The sequence below is a fragment of the Vigna angularis genome, chromosome 1 (genome assembly GCF_016808095.1).
Source record: "Vigna angularis cultivar LongXiaoDou No.4 chromosome 1, ASM1680809v1, whole genome shotgun sequence".
NCBI lineage: Eukaryota > Viridiplantae > Streptophyta > Magnoliopsida > Fabales > Fabaceae > Vigna > Vigna angularis.
In genome coordinates this window covers 1,902,817-1,919,972 of record NC_068970.1, presented here as the reverse complement: position 1 = coordinate 1,919,972, position 17,156 = coordinate 1,902,817, and the positions used below count along the sequence as shown (strand labels likewise).

The 17,156-nt window shown below is 33.4% G+C and overlaps 3 protein-coding genes and 1 non-coding gene across 4 annotated transcripts; 2 read left to right on the top strand and 2 right to left on the bottom strand.

Annotated features, from left to right (window-relative positions):
• Window positions 1-229: 229 nt before the first annotated feature.
• On the bottom strand, window positions 230-3,524 carry LOC108339057 (uncharacterized). The gene is made up of 7 exons (XM_017576211.2): window positions 2,723-3,524; window positions 2,472-2,621; window positions 2,176-2,316; window positions 2,002-2,085; window positions 1,810-1,923; window positions 1,227-1,738; window positions 230-1,102 (listed from the first exon to the last, which is right to left on the bottom strand). Exons 1-7 carry the CDS (start codon window positions 3,213-3,215, stop codon window positions 491-493), a joined length of 2,106 nt encoding a protein of 701 aa, XP_017431700.1. The 5' UTR covers window positions 3,216-3,524; the 3' UTR covers window positions 230-490.
• TRNAP-UGG (transfer RNA proline (anticodon UGG)) lies at window positions 300-371 on the top strand. Its single transcript has one exon. It is a non-coding gene; the product is annotated as a tRNA-Pro (tRNA).
• Window positions 3,525-9,925: 6,401 nt separating the features above from the next.
• Window positions 9,926-10,584, top strand: LOC108319496 (heavy metal-associated isoprenylated plant protein 19). The gene is made up of 2 exons (XM_017550659.2): window positions 9,926-10,087; window positions 10,158-10,584. The coding sequence occupies exons 1-2, from the start codon at window positions 9,973-9,975 to the stop codon at window positions 10,433-10,435; spliced, it is 393 nt and encodes a 130-aa protein (XP_017406148.1). The 5' UTR covers window positions 9,926-9,972; the 3' UTR covers window positions 10,436-10,584.
• A 771-nt stretch (window positions 10,585-11,355) lies between these two features.
• Window positions 11,356-15,248, bottom strand: LOC108319485 (probable 1-deoxy-D-xylulose-5-phosphate synthase, chloroplastic). Its single transcript, XM_017550651.2, has 10 exons — window positions 14,823-15,248; window positions 14,585-14,713; window positions 14,290-14,454; window positions 14,046-14,196; window positions 13,485-13,756; window positions 13,129-13,402; window positions 12,624-12,931; window positions 12,181-12,462; window positions 11,798-12,082; window positions 11,356-11,672 (listed from the first exon to the last, which is right to left on the bottom strand). The coding sequence occupies exons 1-10, from the start codon at window positions 14,967-14,969 to the stop codon at window positions 11,523-11,525; spliced, it is 2,163 nt and encodes a 720-aa protein (XP_017406140.2). The 5' UTR covers window positions 14,970-15,248; the 3' UTR covers window positions 11,356-11,522.
• Between the last annotated feature and the right edge of the window lie 1,908 nt (window positions 15,249-17,156).

Sequence of the window (17,156 nt, the reverse complement as noted above, 5' to 3'; positions counted from 1 at the left end):
TTACCACTCCTAATTTTTCTTAAAAACATATTACAAACAAAGCTGACTTGTTGAAAATACTAACTATTAATGGTACTTCATCTTTACAACCATTCATTTTGCATCAATTACTAAGATGATTTTTTTATAATTCAAAATGGACAGATTGTATTTAAAACCTTTTATGATAAGCAGAAACAAAAATTATATATCTAAAATTTATATTATGTTAAAACATAAAAGACTCGTGGAATCAAAATCACATTATAGATAATTATGTAACTTATCATATATTATAAACATTAATGATAATCAGTAGTGGGCATTTGGTCTAGTGGTATGATTCTCGCTTTGGGTGCGAGAGGTCCCGAGTTCGATTCTCGGAATGCCCCTTTTTGTGATGTTCATCTTTTTTTTTTTTTAATAAAAAAGAAATGAAAAGGTGAATAAAAAGTCGAAACAAAACAGGGATTCCTAAGAGTAACAAAAGAAGTGGAAATAAGAAAAACAATTAATGAGAAAAGACCTTATAAACGCGTTGAGGAACCTTCCGAAATATGCCCAACGTGAGATCCAAGTAAAGAGGGAGTTGAACCAACACAAAAAATGATACTGGCAAACATGTGATACCATAGATGAGATAAACTGAAGATTTCATTCCATCTTCAATGATAAAGTAGTGTCCTGCACAGAACGAAACCAATATCGATGCTATAGATGTCCAGAGAGAAGTCATTCCCAGGAGAAGCTTTTTGGGCAAGTGCATCGCAACATCCTTTTCTTGGAACCGAGATGTCAGTATCGAAAGAAACAAAACAAGGGCTGTCACCGAGGAACACAGTGCCACAAGTGATGCCAAAGCAAACACCTTGAAACCTGGTTGTCCATTCAACACTGGCTCACCAGTATCATCATTCGCACCCCCTGGTATTGCTGTTGAGGTTGTGAACGCAACCGTTGCAACAAGTGCTGCAACTAGTGTGCATGAGTCTGAGGTTTTCGACAGCCATTTCCTTCCCTCTTTCACAAGCATTTCGTGACTGTTGATGAAAACCTGTTTAGCCGTTTGTCCCTTGTTGTTGTAACGTGCGTAGAAATTTGGTGGCATAGAATTCTTAACAAGCTGAAATGCCACATAAGAATTCTTAAAAGTCAACATCTATTACAGACAGTTACTTTCTCTCTATCATGGTACTAATATTTGTTAACATTCTAAAATTATAAGGATTGAAAGGAAGAACGTGTACCTTGTACCACTTATATTCCCACTGCATCTGCATGGCAGCACCAGGGACACGCCAAGGCCTATGTTCCTTATACGTCGCAGCAAGGTGTAATGCACTGTTACCTTGGTTGTCTATGTGACGAAATGCACTTTCCTTTACCAGATTCCTCTTTGTGAGCATCTTGTACACACGAGGTTGTCTGTTCTCTATGGCTAAAAGAACGACATTCTTGTTTTCAGAATCAACATCATGGATGGCCACAGGGAAGGTATCTAGGATCTTTTCTATCATTTCGTTCACTCCCATCTTTGCAGCAATTAAAATTGGTGATACCCTTTTCCTTTTCTCAGCAATTCCTTTTTTCTTCTCATTATCTTTGTTTTCAATATCACTGTCACGCCGAAGAACAAGGGAATTGTTTTCAGTGTAGTCATACTTGTACAAAGAAGCTCTCTCAATCAATTCATCCATCACTTTCTTAGCCCACATGTGTTTCTCCTTCCTTCTTTGGATTTTGTCTATCCAAGATGATCCTGTTACACGTTTAATTTAGCAGAGTACATATAAATTATATGTGGTGATGTACATGTATGTACTTACTTACCCACACCAAAAAGTATTAGAATGGCCTTCATCATAATGATTAGAAATCGGATTAACACTTCCCAATTTTGAGGAAATCGGTGTAGTTTCTTTTCTTTCTGTGCTCCTTCTTGCACTGTGCAAAACATAGAATGTCTAATGAATGCATTAACATCATGGTTTTTACCAATCAAGGAGAAATAATGATTTTTACCAAATTTGGTATTGGTTGATCTTTGCAGATTCTCTTCATCATTATCATCATCAGATCCAGCTTTACTATCCTTTCTGCCTATTGCTGCAACGTAAGATCGAAAGATATAGGATGGTCATGTGTAGATGAAATGGGTAAAGCAAACTGAAAGTATATGAAAAAGGGATAACGCACTTATAACTTTTGCAGCATTCTTAAACAAATATAAGAAGCTGAAGCATGTTTTGTAGTTCGTTGGATACAAAATCTGTGTGTCTCCTTTCTTACTACTTTGGTCCTCTTCTGTCTCTTCCTTCAGCTCATCAACAAGCAAACCTGCCATAGCCGTTTCTCAGAACAATAAATAAACTCGATTCGAACTTAAACCAATAAAAAATTAGTTAAACCAAAATCATTTAATTAACTTCCAACAATGCAGGTAAAACATCAACAATGTTGCAAAACTAGGAAGTTGGTAGAAGTATTCTTACAATTATAGATCACACGATCCATGAACTCCATCCATGTGCTGCTTCGGAAACAATTAGGCTTCATAGCAAGAATATGAAGAGGAGAATATCCATCCCGGTTGACAGCATCAGCAAGATTTGGATACAATCGAATTATCTGAAGTGCCAAACCTACAAAATACATCAAACTAAGTACATCAACGAAATACATTAAATCTGATACAATTTTAGCAGGAAATATATTGCAGCATATATAGGAGAGTGACACTAACCGAAGTATTCATTGGAGATGGTAGAGTGAAGTATTGTGTGCCCGTTGGTCTTAATACATGGCGAGTAATCATGTTTGTTTTGTAGGTGAGAATGGAGACAGAAAAATGCATCTTTGGAACCGTGAATTGCTGCCAAGTAAAGAGGGGTCTCACCTTCAAAATTTTGACAGAAAATGAGGTTGGGGTATCTTTTGGCTATGGTGTTGCAAATGTCCACATTCCCAAGCTCTGCCGCCAGATGCAAAGGAGTGTTTCCCTTTGAATTTGGTATGTTGAGGATAGCAAGAGAAACATTTTGGTTAATGTTGTCAAGAAGGGTCGTCAAGAAATTGGTTTGATCCACGTACACGGCTATGTGTAACACAGTGTCTTCTGCTTTTGTGACTTTCGCTTCCAGTGCTCTAGGGTTGTTCTTGTACGCTTCCAACACTTCTCTCCATTGCCCTTTCATTGCATAATTAAACAAACTTTCAATCTCAACTATCTCCACCATTTTCTCTCTGAGATACCTTCTTTATTATTTTCCTCCAGATTGATGATCAAGGTTTCGATAAATAATGACCACTTGGTTTACGTGAAATTGTGTTATATACTACCGTTTTGCAGATTATTATATTGCTTTTAATTGCAGTCATGTTAGAGTAAGCTGTTGGAGGAAGCAAAGAAATTATATGACAGATGAGACAGATGGAATCCCAAAAGGAAATGAGAATGTGGAATGAACAAGTAAGTGTTGCAGTTAGATTATTATAATTTTATATTTTTAAAAGATGTAAAAGTATGTTATGATATTGTAGTACATTAACTCAGAAAGAAACTAATGCAAGCTGAGGTATTCAACATGTTTTGAACTTGTATTTTCTCTCTATGCAAGATAAGTATGTTCTTGGTGTTCGAATATTTTCTTCGTATTGAAGTAGATTTGATTCCAACTATACGTACACATAGCGGAAGGCCTAAGCGAAGATAAAATGGCAAAAGGCTTCTTCATATGTTCCTTTTTCCCAATATTGGATAACTGATCTTTTCAACCAAACCCAACCGTCTTGTAAATGAATTTTCTATTGGAAAATGGTATTCAGACATCCCAAAAGAATTTACTCTCATTTGACCATACTTTCCACTTCCTCATTTCCTTTAAAGATATAAAAGTTTTTTTTTTTAATGATAGTTTTTTCCTACATTTGTGTCAAATGATTGTGAATGTCAAATAACTTTTTTCTACGTTCTTTCGAGACAAAAAGAAAAGGAGAGAAAATAATGTAACAAGAAATATAAAGGCTGTACAAAACAACAACTAAGCAAATTATTTTAGTACACATTTTAATATTAATTAGTTTTTATGAATATATTTCTTTTTGTAAATTTAATATGTTCTTTCAATAATAATATTTTTTTATTATCATACGAGTGAATAATATATATAGATATGAATTTAGTCTATAACATACACTTTATATTGTTGTTATTACATCTATATAAGTTAGATACCCGATCCATATCATTAATGAGTTTTTTCATATATAAAGAGATGTTAATATTAAAATATCCTTATATATCATAGATTCTAAGTTTTAAGGTTAAGGGTATTTTAATCATTCTCACAAAAAAAAAAAAAAAAAAAAAAAAACCCAAACCCTTACTCACCTCTCTCATTCTTCTCAACCCTTTCTCTTTCGTCTCTCTCACTCCAACATTTTATCTGTCATCCCTATAGCCTCAATTGAAAAAATCAGAAACACTTGCAGTTAAACAATTTCTTACAAAAAAAATGATTTTATAATGAGTTTTCATTTTATAATTTTTGTCGCATCTAATTTTATCTAATTTTCACAAGCATAATGACATCAAAGGAATTGGTAATTGACCTGGAAAAAATCACACACTCGTAGTTAAACAATTTCTTACAAAAAAATGATTTTATAATGAGTTTTCATTTTATAATTTTTGTCGTATATAATTTTATTTAATTTTCACAAAACATCCGAACAAATTGGTAATTGGCCTGGAGGGTTTTTTTTAGAGATGATGATTCAACATATGTAGATAATGAAATTAGAGAGGTTGGTGAAGATGGTGAAATTGAAGAGATCTTGAATGAACCTTTGCCTAAAGGTAAATATATCAATGACTCAACTCTTTTTACAGTAGGGGATGACAGAGAAAATGTTGGAGTGAGAGATGAAAGAGAAATGGTTGAAAGGAATGAGAGAGGTGAGTAAAGATTTGGTGGGTTTCTTTTTATTTATATATATATATATATATATATATATATATATATATATATATATATATATATATATATATTTTAAGAGTTTGTATTTCCACTATTTTCTATAATTTCCATAAGTTTGATTATGCATTATACTTGTGTGTTCTTCGTCGTTTTCTAAAATTTTCAAGATGATTTACAGATCTGGATTGGTTACATTTTTTACTTTGCTTTATCTTTTTATTATCTTCGGTGCAAATATTTAATATCGTTTGCTTTCGAAACTTGATAAAAAATGATATGCTATGATGGTTCAAGATACTTTTACATTTGTTCTGTTGTAGAAATAATTCAAACACTACTTACAAATTTGATAATAATTAATAACAATTATAAAAAATAATTGCATAGATTCATTTGTGTCTTTATTAAAACATTTTCGAACAAGTTTTTATAGTTAAAATAATACTTTGAACACTGGTTAATATATTTGATTGTTACGGTTTGATTATAACTTAAATTTGTGTGATTTTTTAAACCGTTTATTCCGAGACTATTGTAAAGAACTATCTCACCCTTATTAAATTAGACAATGAAAGTGGAAAAAATATATTAAAACCTGTTATTACATGAAAATACTCTTAAATATATATTATTGAATTTTTTTTATTAAAGAACATTCCATAACTTAAAGCATATATTTTTAATATTTTTTATACTATATTTTATTTAGTATTGTCAAAACAGATCATCCAACTTGGTCCGACCTAATTAATAACGAGTTAACCATTTACTGAACCAATTCAACTCAGCTCACTTATTAGAAATTCAAATCTCGTCTGATCCACCAAAGAATGGTAAGTTAAACAAGTTGGTTCAGTCTTAATTAAAAAAAATTTATTCAATAAAAAAAATAATAAATTTTTTCTGATATAAATCTAAATCAAGTTCAATTCAAAATGATTTTAAACTTCTCTCGATGCAAAAATAATAAAAAATACAATACAATTCAAATAATATCTAAAATCATCTTAAACTCTTCATACAATCCAAAAGCACAAAAAATAAAACAAATTACCATCTAGGATAATTGATCATTGTTGCACGGCTTCTAATCAAATTAGTTCGTGTGCATTGCTTCAAATTAATTCAGAGAAAGTGAGATTTAGGGTTTTTATTTTTGTAATATAACTTAGAAAAAATAGGTATATGCTGACCACGTATTCAACTCTGAGTGAATCGAATTTTTAGTAGATTAGACTCAAAATTGGCCTATAGTGAAACTTCACTTTTTTTTTAAATTCAACCTAGTCTAAACTCATGGTGATGAGTCAGATTGATTTGTGAGTTCAAACTCATTTTAACAACATTAATTTTATTCATCTTCTTGTTAATAAATAAATAAATATACAACAATGTTGATTTGATCTAACTAAAATTTAATGTAGTTTGAATTTGATTTATTAAAAATAAAAAATAATGTATCACAATATTTATACGAAAGGAATAATGTATTGGGTTAGGTTGAATTGAGTTTGAGTACTTAAATGAAGGTTGAACTAGTTAATTTTGTACTCAAATTTAATTTAACTTATTTAAATTTTATTAATTCAACTTTTTTTTGTTAATTCAATCCCAGCCGTGGTACTTGGATCCCACGTCAGTGAATAAAAGAAATCATAATTTAAATTCTACTTTTTACTAAATTTTGTCCAACTGCGCTGCTCGATCTCATAGACGTAAATAAACAAAGCCATAATTAATAATTTGGAAAGAAATAAAAATAAAATGATTTAAATCTAGTAGAAACTCATGTTCTATAAAAAGAAAAAAAGCACACCCAAACATAATTATGTTTCATAAAATATTTTTTAAAAAAACGTTGAAGAAAACTTCCCCTTTAATTAAATAAAACACCAATATGTACAACTTTTTCTCAAGCAAAGTAAATTTATTCTGCAACAATAACACAGAACAGGCATATATATATATACGCGCGCGCTTAATTAAAAAAAAATGGTAAGAATTATGATATTATGTGGGATGATTAAAGGGTGATAGATTTATGGATTTTATATGATATAAAGACTTATGACAGCGAAGAAGATCTTAGAAAGTTGTATTGGGTACATATCTGAAAAATATGGATCAACATGATGAAAAGCAAGTATTCATGATACCTTCTTAATTATTTGGGATTCATGGATACCCAATTGCCAAGCAGGTCTCCCAAAATACTCTATCTTCCAATTCATTCTCACCAAATATCCTTCTTTTCACCGTCATCTTCTAATGCTCCAACTGCTTCTTCTTCTTCTTGTGAAGAAGAATAAGTTGTGTCACAGTTACATGACTCTGCATCATCCTCCTTATCTCTACTCATACCTATGCTCACAGTAAACAACACATCCTTCTCTTCAGAATCTCCGCTATCCTCAATTATCTCCACACTGCTATTCATTTCTTCTTCATACAAAACTTGTCTCTTCTTCTGTTTTAATTTATAATGTTTTTTAAGAATCATCCTTTTCTATTTACTTATGGTATTAATTTCTTCAAGATCTTTTTTCTCAAAGGTGTCTCCATTCATGTCATTTCTTCTCAAACTCAAAATTGTGGCCATTGGCTTTATTCCAAATTGATGGTGGGTTTCAAGTCATTCTTCCACACTTCAATAATATTTCTATCCTTTTACAAGTGTCAATACTTTTGGTCTTCAATAATGTTTTAATTTATAATATATTGTATAATCGTCTAGTCAGCTATTAACTGAGTGAATTATATGACAATAACACACCAAGACTCAAATCTAATAATCCTTCAGTCAAACACAAGGTATAACTGAATGATAATTAACACTTAAAAATCCTAAATGTCACCTATAATCAAGTTTTCAGATAAATGATGTTTATATGTGGTATTTGGTCATGATTAAGTCTACATTAATCATAAATTTATTTTAAAATTTATAAATACGAGGTAAGAAATTAAGTGATTTTGTTTATTGTGAATTTAAGATTTTATTATACTAACCGAATTATTATAATACTGACTTGAGTATCAGAGTAAATTTGATAACTATATTTTACACATCTTAGAAACCAAATATTAAGAACTTTAAAAGAATTTTATAACAGAAACTAAAAATGACGTTAGAATACTTAAAATAAATATATGAAAAAGTATTTTGATTGTAATATCGGTTACTATATCTTAAAACATATAAACAAGGTATAATAAGATCGAGTTGTTGTTTCATAAATTTTAAAAAAATTTCTTTATTATACTATCATGACAATTATTCAATTAATAATACAGAATTATGAAAAAGAGAATATATATATATATATATATATATATATATATATATATATATATATATATATATATATATATATATATATATATATATATATATATATATATATATATAAAAGTGGGTGTTCACAATCAAGTGCAAGTATCAAAGATTATATATACTCAAACAAGTGTCCACATATTAAATCTCAACACTATTGATGCATGTGGTTGCAAATCTTAGGCATTTCAGTTTAAGAGTCTCCTCCAAAGAGATTCACCAGTTAAAATATTTTTTTCTTATGGATTCAAACAATTACTTAGAAAGTATTGAATGCGAGTTAAAAATATTTTAAAAAAATGTTAATATTACAAAATTGCACATATAATCGTATCATGTTGTTTATCACTTTCTATTACTAATAAAAATACAAAACAAAAAAAAATGGAAATTATGCAACAGTGATCACTCTAACCTTACAAATCACTGTTACAAAAAAGTCTTGGTTACACCAAGAATCATGGTGATAATATTTTGAAGATATGAAAGAAATAGTGCATGATTATCTATTCTCATATGTACTATAAGGCATATTAGGATTTGCCGACACTTGTTATATCACAATTCACATCGAAGCATCTTACAAAGCAATGCCACTAATGGTGCTGTAACGTCAACGCTGAATTAAAGCAGCAGGGAAATGTGACTTTCTTGCACACAATTTAAAAACAAATTATTAATATTATATTATTGTTTAATATTAAGTAATTTACTTTAATATAGATAGTTAAGAGATGTTTTATTAGGTCATAGTTTTTGTGCTCCTTATTTATAGAAGGGATTTTAAAACTCTTTTATATGTAATGTTATTTGAAATCACTTTATTTTTCATTTTATTTATTTTGATTTTATTAAGGATGTAAATGTTATTTGATCTAAGAAGTTGAAGTTCAGTAAGATATTAGAGATATTCAAATTGGAACTATTTTTAAAAATAATTCAGTTATTTGGTTTTCTTTGATTGGTTTAGTTCTAAATGACTTTGCAAATCCCTAAATTGTCACGATTATGATTGGTTTAATAATTATTAATCGTTCGATTTCGGTTCTGAATTGAAACTTAAACTGAAAAAAAAAACAATATAAACGGAAGAATATTCATTGGTTAGGATCAATATATACCCAGGTCTAAGTCTCCGTTCTCATAAAACTATTATTTTTTTAATAGTTATTTTAAAGACTATATATAAAACATTGAACATATATAAATTTAATTCTATAAATAAATGAAACTTTGAATTTTAAAAAATGAAAAATCCACAAAATATGTAAATCAATTTTTAAAAAATGAAAAATGCCCAAAATATCATTCAATTCGATTACAAATAATAAACTTATCTTTATGCAATGGTTTTATGTTTGTGAAATTGCGATTATATTTAGAGGCATTTCATCTTAAATAAAGACTTGTGATTTTAATAGGGGTTAATAATTTTTTTGCCAATAAGATAAGTTATTGCTTTTTATGATAATTATTTAAAAAAATTACAGAACCATTAAACATAAAAAAAAAACAATAATATTTTTTTGGGAAACGTGCTATAACTTTAAAATCTCAGTCCGAAACAATGATGACAGTAAATTATCAAGCGTCATAACTCACTAGTCCAACGCAAAATAAAATAATTCCCAAAGTCCTTTTCATTTTCTATTTGCACCGTAGTGTTACACAGTGAATTCCATGGGCAAGAACAAAAAGATTGAACAAAAGAAACTAATAACAGTAGAATACAAGGTCTGGATGTACTGCAACGAGTGTGAAAGAATCGTTGCCAAAACCATGATCAAGTGTAAAGGTACATCATGTTCTGTCTCTTCATTTATTTAATTTCTTATATTATTACTATATAACTATGATTTTGTTAGGAGTCGAAAAGTTCATCACCAACATGAACAAAAACCTGGTGGTGGTAACAGGTCGGATTGATCCAATTAAAGTAAAGAAAAAACTTAAGAAGAAAACGGGAAAGAGAGTGGAGATTGTGCGTAACGAGGATGAAGAAGAGGCAAAAGATGAATCACATGAATCTGATAAACAACTTGTCGTAATGTATCAGTTCGCGCTCGAAAATGATTGTTGCATAGAGACCGAAGCCACGATGATATTGAGTGATGAGAATCCACATGCATGTGCACTAATGTAAAAGGGGTTATTCAAGAATTTCATTCCTTATTCTTTGATGTGTTGTTGTATTTGTACGATCATCCTTTGACGGCAGAATTCTCCTAATTTTTTATTCATTCACCGAACTGAAACCAAGACATTATCTTGAAAAAGAAAAACTTGATTTGTTTACTGAGAGAAGTAGCTTTTTATCTTGAAGTTGTTGGCAGTGAAGGATTGGCACACATGTGATCCATTTTATGGCTTGTCCTTCTCAAATGCTTAATCTACGCAAGCAAACTTTTAGCCGTGCTTCCTGTTAACCTGAAAAGTCGCATCAAATTTGCACCAAACTCCAATAAGGGCTGAGCACCGCACATTCATAGTGCGTTTTGTGAACCACATGGCATGATCAATTATTTTACTGATAGTGCGGGATCTACTTACTTACCTTCTGCTTTTTATATTTAGTTTTAAGCATGCACCTTCTAATCTAATGCCTCGCTTTTTTTTTAAATATTATTCAACATCATCTAAATTTCATTACATGTTATGCCGGCAGCCCTTAAATTTTACAAAACCAACACATTATATTTTATACTTCGTCTTTGCTTTTCTTGAAATATCAAATATAGATCATAAATGTTTCTCACAGAACATTGTTCGGGACAAAAACATAAGTTTCGTTAAAAATCACATGTGAATAATTTTAGCAGATTTTACTCTGGTAGACATTTCTAGAATCGATGACAAATGAAGCTGTATGGACCAATTTCCTCAGCAAAATGGCAATGATTGCTCCCTTCATCTTCGGCACAGATTTGAAATTCAGTTTGGAACATGTCCGAAAGGCTTTTTTCTCTTGCACTATATCACAGAAAAGTTCGAGATTTTTCTCCTTTGCAATTAATTGTCTTACTGTACTGAGCATACTTTTAAAATGTAAACGAGAAGAAGACGTGGAACACAAAGAGGTGGTTGGGTAGATATTATAGTATTATTGATCATTGATGACAACCTGCGATATTCACTTAAAATTTTCACAATATTACACATATTTTTCATGTTAAACAAGGTGAATCATGTTGTGTTATACTCTGTACATTGTATGAAGTGAAAAAATTGTTTTATGAGGTGACCTCTAGTGCTTCTCTTGTTTGTCCAAGTATATTGAACACTGTTGCTGCTATGTGAGATGGTGTAAGACCGGCCGAAAACAATTGGTCAGCAGGTGATCCATGGTCAATATAGCGATCCGGAAGGACTATTGGCCTCCACTGCATAGGTGCCATGCAAAGCTCATGAGTTTAGGGCAACTAGTAAAAGCTTTGCAGAAAATTCGAAGATGCACAAAATGCTAGTAGCTATAGTTTGGAATGAAAACACTTGCTTGGTTTCATACCTTCAATTTTCCATCCAGAAGGCCATCAAGGGCCAGGAACTGAGCAACGTGAGAACCAAATCCTCCAATAGATCCTTCTTCTACTGTGATCAAAACCTCGTGTGATTTTGCCAGGCTGCGAATCAGTGAACAATCCAGTGGCTTACAGAAGCGTGCATCAGCAACTGTTAAGCGCAAGCCATGACGTTCCACTAAAGAAGCTGCAGCCAAACAGTTTTGAACAGCCGATCCATAGCCCAAAAGAGCCACTCTTTCCCCTTCTATCAGTATCCTTCCTTTCCCAATCTGATACAATATCATAACAAAAACATCAAATGGATTTGCAAATGTTTTCCTAACGCTCTCTATGAGGATAAAGTATGGGGATAAAGTCCTAACTCTACCTCAAGAGGAGTTCCTTTATTTCCGGTTGGTAGTTCAGCACCAATGCCATTTCCCCTTGGGTATCGGAAACAACTGGGCCTGTCATCGATGGCTGCTGCAGTGGCAACCATGTGGAAAAGTTCGGCTTCGTCAGAAGGAGCCATGACCACCATGTTAGGGAGGCATGCCATAAAAGTGACATCAAAGGAACCACAGTGTGTGGGACCATCTGCTCCAACCAATCCAGCTCTGTCCATTGCAAATCTTACAGGCAGCTTCTGTAAGTCAACATCATGCACCACCTGCGGAATGGACATTGAACACATACGTTTGAGCACTGATTTGAAGTTAATGTTACGATGGTTACTGATCATGTCTTCACACTAAAACACACTGCCTCGTAATTTAACTAATCATATAGCAGATCATTTTTCATGTGTAGGGAGAGGAGCCGTTATCCTACCTGGTCATATGCCCTCTGCAAGAATGATGAGTAAATCGCACAGAAAGGCTTAAGACCTTCACAAGCCAAACCCGCAGCAAATGTAACAGCATGCTGTTCTGCTATCCCCACGTCAAAGCATCTTGATGGGAAACGGCGATGGAAGATATTCATTCCAGTTCCACCGCCCATGGCAGCATGGATTGCAACAACGTCTTTGTCAGCTTCGGCTTCTGCAATCAAGGCCTCTGCAAAGTATGTGGTGTAAGACTGAGTTGTAGCCTTGGATTTGAATTGCTTCCCGGTTGGTGGGTCAAACTTGGTAACTCCTGCAAAAACCAAAACCAAGTCACACATATCCATGAGGAATACAACAAGTCAAAGCCAATCGATCACTAAAACAAAATTCTTTCTTTCAGATTGTTGATTATGCTTTATACGGCAGTGATGGCAGTAAATGCTAAAGGTAATAGGTCTCTAATTATGAATAACTAAAATGTGATAAATTTAGTGATTCTTGCTTTACCATGGTACTTGTCTGCTGCCTTTTCTGCGTATGGGTATCCGCGGCCTTTTTCAGTGATAACATGGATCAGTACAGGACCAGTTGTTTTGGTACTTTTCACTTCATTAAGAATGGAAACAAGATCATCTATGTTATGACCATCAACAGGTCCAATATAGTAGAGTCCAAGCTCTTCAAAGAGTGTTGATCCAGAACCACTGATCATGCCACGAGCATACTCGTCAACTTTTGCAGCCAATTCATGCATAGGACCGCCAATTCGTTTAGTAACACCCTACCAACATCATTTTGTCAATGTTCAGTCTGAGTATACTATGTTGCTGTAAATCATTAAATAATGAAGTTGTATTACCCACCTTGGCGACCTCTCTCAATTCTCTTAGAGGCCTATTTGATTGTAATCTACTGAGAGCACTGCTCAAGGCTCCTACAGGTGGAATGGGTCCATCAAGAGTAGCAGTGGGCAAAGAGACCTGTTTGTTGTCGTTAAGAATAACAATCATGTCAGAATCAAGATATCCAGCATTGTTCATGGCTTCATATGCTTGCCCTGCTGTCATGGCACCATCACCAATAACAGCAACCACGTTATTCTTTCTTCCCTTCAGATCTCTCCCAACAGCCATTCCTATTGGTTCAATAAAACTTCAAAAGTTAAAGACAAATCACAAAATCTCATTGTTAAACACGAAAAACAAACTAGTGCCACCTTCTAATTTGTCCATTCATATAACATTTTATAAGTTTAATTTCTACACATTGTCAACATGAAAATCTTTGCACTGTCAACCAATTAAAAATCATAATAAGTATGACTTCCGGGATAACTACTAAAAAAATCAATAAACTTATTGTCAGTCATATTCTATTAAACTAATTTTTTTAGTTGAAACTCAGAGAACAGACAGAAGAAGTACCAAGTCCCGCTGAAATAGTGGTTGAGCTGTGACCAGTGCCAAAACAATCATATTCACTCTCAGAACGCTTGGTGAACCCAGATAACCCATTTGTCTGTCTCATGGTATGCATCTTGTCCCTCCTACCAGTGAGTATTTTATGTGGGTAAGACTGCAAATTCACACAAGGTTGTCCAATTTAGAACAAGTAAATAACATCCATCCCCAAAGTAAAGAAAAGGCACCAAGGAAGTTGATAACCAACCTGGTGACCAACGTCCCACAATATCTTATCCTTAGGGGCATTGAAGACATAGTGGAGGGCAACAGTGAGTTCCACCACACCAAGGCTTGAGCCCAAATGCCCCCCAGTTCTAGAAACACTGAAAATAACATCAGAACGCAGTTCATCCGCCAGTTGCTTCAGTTCCTGCATCAATCAACATCCCCTTTTTCTCAAACCATGATATTTTTACAGCTTTAAACAACAATAAAATTGCAAAATTTTTTATAACAAAACACGCAGCACAGAATTGAGATACAGCTTTCAGTCAGTGTACCTTTGTAGAAAGATTTTTCATATGAACTGGATAGTTTATGGTGTCGAGAAGAGGAGTTGGCGGTCTCTGGGAATAATACTCCCCACTCTCTGACATTGATGCATAAACCCCACTTGATCTTTTCTTCGTCTACACACATAACACAACATACACATACCCTTTTATTCAGCAATCATAAAAAACGAAAAAAGATGGTATGAAAGAAGAAGGAAGAGGCATTGCATGGATAAACGGTAACCTGGGTGAGCCTGTGGGCGCGTTGAGAGTGAGGAGGGAAATGGAGGCCCCGTTGAGAGTGAGAAGGAAGAGGAAGTGAAGTACGAGAATCAGAAGGCGGGGTTCGGGTTAGAAAAGAAGGGTAGGAAGAGAGCGCGTAGAGATCCATGGTGAGCAGACAGGAAAAGTGAAGAGAATGGAATGCAAAGGAAGAATCTTTATAGAAGAGAAAGAGGCAGAAAGCCGGCACTAACAATGACAGATTGTGGGGGATGGATGAATGAATGGAAATATCATATTATTATATTTGACATCTGTAGGAAGAAGAAGGAGAGAGAGAGAAAGAAGACGTGTGTGAATGAGTGGCTGAGAGAGAGAGAAAGATGAAGTGAAATAAAGGAGCAGAGAAGCATGGTTCGTGTGAGATTGAACGAAGAAGAAAAGTGGAAGAGGTGTCTGTAATATAATTTGTTTAATTGAGTTTGGAGTTAGGAGTGAGGAGTTATGTGTGCGATTGGACCACGTCACACCAAAAATCACAAATGGATAGATTTATTGGATAGACAGCATCCTAAGTTGTTCTTTTCTTTGTTTCTCTCTCCCAATTCCTCTCTTCCTTCGTTGGGTTGGGTTGGGAATCACAATGCCCTGTCTATTCTACACTCCTTCTCCTACATTTCTCTTCTTTCATAATGCTCCTACCATTAAGGAACCACAAATTCCATCTCTTTTCTTATTTATAAATTTGTGGATTTAATTTTTCTATTTTCTATTCGCAGTTAGCTTTTTTTTTAATCTGAATTTTGTGAATTTTTCGTATTATCTTAATAAATAATAATTTTCTATTATTTTTAATTTTCAATTTAAATGCCAAAAAGATCATTATTAACATGTTAAAAGAATAATATATTTACAATATTAATTTAAATTATGATCTAAATTTTACATTTTCATTATCAAGATTTAAATGATACAGATTTTGAATTATCATACGGTGAAGTGTAACATCCCAAAAATACAGTAATAACCATACAATAGAAATAATTACCATTAGTAATATATCAGTTCAGTCTTACATTAGAGAAGACGTGCGTTTTGACCGAACGCACAATAAACAGTAAGAGTTCTAAAATAAACTATACTATCAGAACGAAACTGACCGAACGGTTTACAAAAGGGATTTATCGAACGGTCATTCCAAATCAAAAGGAAAAGTGGCCGAACGTAACCTTACGCTAACTAGATTCTACTACTGATCGAACGTACTACGGTTCGATCTTAACTTCAACTTCCACGAGGTTCTCTTCCTCCAAATTTCCTTCTTCCAGCACCTCTTCCAAAAGAGCGTCTTATTCTGCTCACATCCACACGGATGATCATCGCAACGACAATACGAACGTACAAGATGAGACAACACAAGGAAAACACAGGGTAAGCTTATGTAATTTAATTCAGTTGCAAAACATACAATTCATACATCAACACACAGATAAAGTTAATAATACGCTTCAAGCAAGGCTTGCTACTAGACCGACCGTCCGGACTGTATGAAATCTGTGTAGCTACAACGTTCGTGCACCCGGGTGATGTAGTAACTGGGATGCCCTCAACAACTGCCACCCGAGGTTAGCCCTATCTGTCCAAAGTAACCCAAAGGACTAGGACCTCCTGTCGTTCCCACACATGACCTACTCTCCTCTACTTGAGGACGAGTACTCACGGAACATCAGGATGAATCGACAACTTAGCATTACCACAGTCATACCTTACAACTTTCAAATATTCACTCATGAGTCGTTCCTCCCCGGAACGCTCGTTCAAAATCCACAACCTTTCATTCATCTTATATACTTTTCATCTTTTATAATTCTTCACTTTAATGCCATTTTTATCACAATTTCCAAGAACGTCAAATACCGAACGTTCAGCCCTCTTCAGAACGAGGACGAACGAGAGGAACGAGACCGTGAAATCTCTCATTTCATAATAGAATAAGACTGAAGGGGTTACTTTCAGATTTAAGAATAAATCGAGTACAACTATACAATATGTGACGAACGTTACTTACAACATGAATCAGTTAAATGAACTGACTCTCGTGAACTACGATCAATACTCGAAGAATACATCAGGTACGGGGGACTCTAGGTCGGAGGCAACGAAGGTATACGTGCCAAGACTTTTAAAGAACCAAACGTAGAATAATTCATACATATATGTATATATATATATATATATATATATATATATATATATATAGAGAGAGAGAGAGAGAGAGACTAAGTACCGGTCAATGACTGAACACGGTAAAGGAGTTTCTACTGAATTTGGACGAACGTTGTTTCATCAAGATTAA

What these genes read in the sequence shown, in the direction of transcription:
- LOC108339057 (XM_017576211.2), bottom strand. Translation starts at nt 3,215, where the DNA reads ATGGTGGAGATAGTTGAGATTGAAAGTTTGTTTAATTATGCAATGAAA. An exon ending in TCTAATACTTTTTGGTGTGG is followed by an intron (nt 1,739 to 1,809) that starts GTAAGTAAGTAC and finishes AACGTGTAACAG; the next exon opens with GATCATCTTGGATAGACAAA. An exon ending in GGGAATATAAGTGGTACAAG is followed by an intron (nt 1,103 to 1,226) that starts GTACACGTTCTT and finishes GTGGCATTTCAG; the next exon opens with CTTGTTAAGAATTCTATGCC.
- LOC108319496 (XM_017550659.2), top strand. Translation starts at nt 9,973, where the DNA reads ATGGGCAAGAACAAAAAGATTGAACAAAAGAAACTAATAACAGTAGAA. An exon ending in AACCATGATCAAGTGTAAAG is followed by an intron (nt 10,088 to 10,157) that starts GTACATCATGTT and finishes TGATTTTGTTAG; the next exon opens with GAGTCGAAAAGTTCATCACC.
- LOC108319485 (XM_017550651.2), bottom strand. Translation starts at nt 14,969, where the DNA reads ATGGATCTCTACGCGCTCTCTTCCTACCCTTCTTTTCTAACCCGAACC. An exon ending in CACTATTTCAGCGGGACTTG is followed by an intron (nt 13,757 to 14,045) that starts GTACTTCTTCTG and finishes TTGAACCAATAG; the next exon opens with GAATGGCTGTTGGGAGAGAT. An exon ending in GGCAGCAGACAAGTACCATG is followed by an intron (nt 12,932 to 13,128) that starts GTAAAGCAAGAA and finishes TGGTTTTTGCAG; the next exon opens with GAGTTACCAAGTTTGACCCA.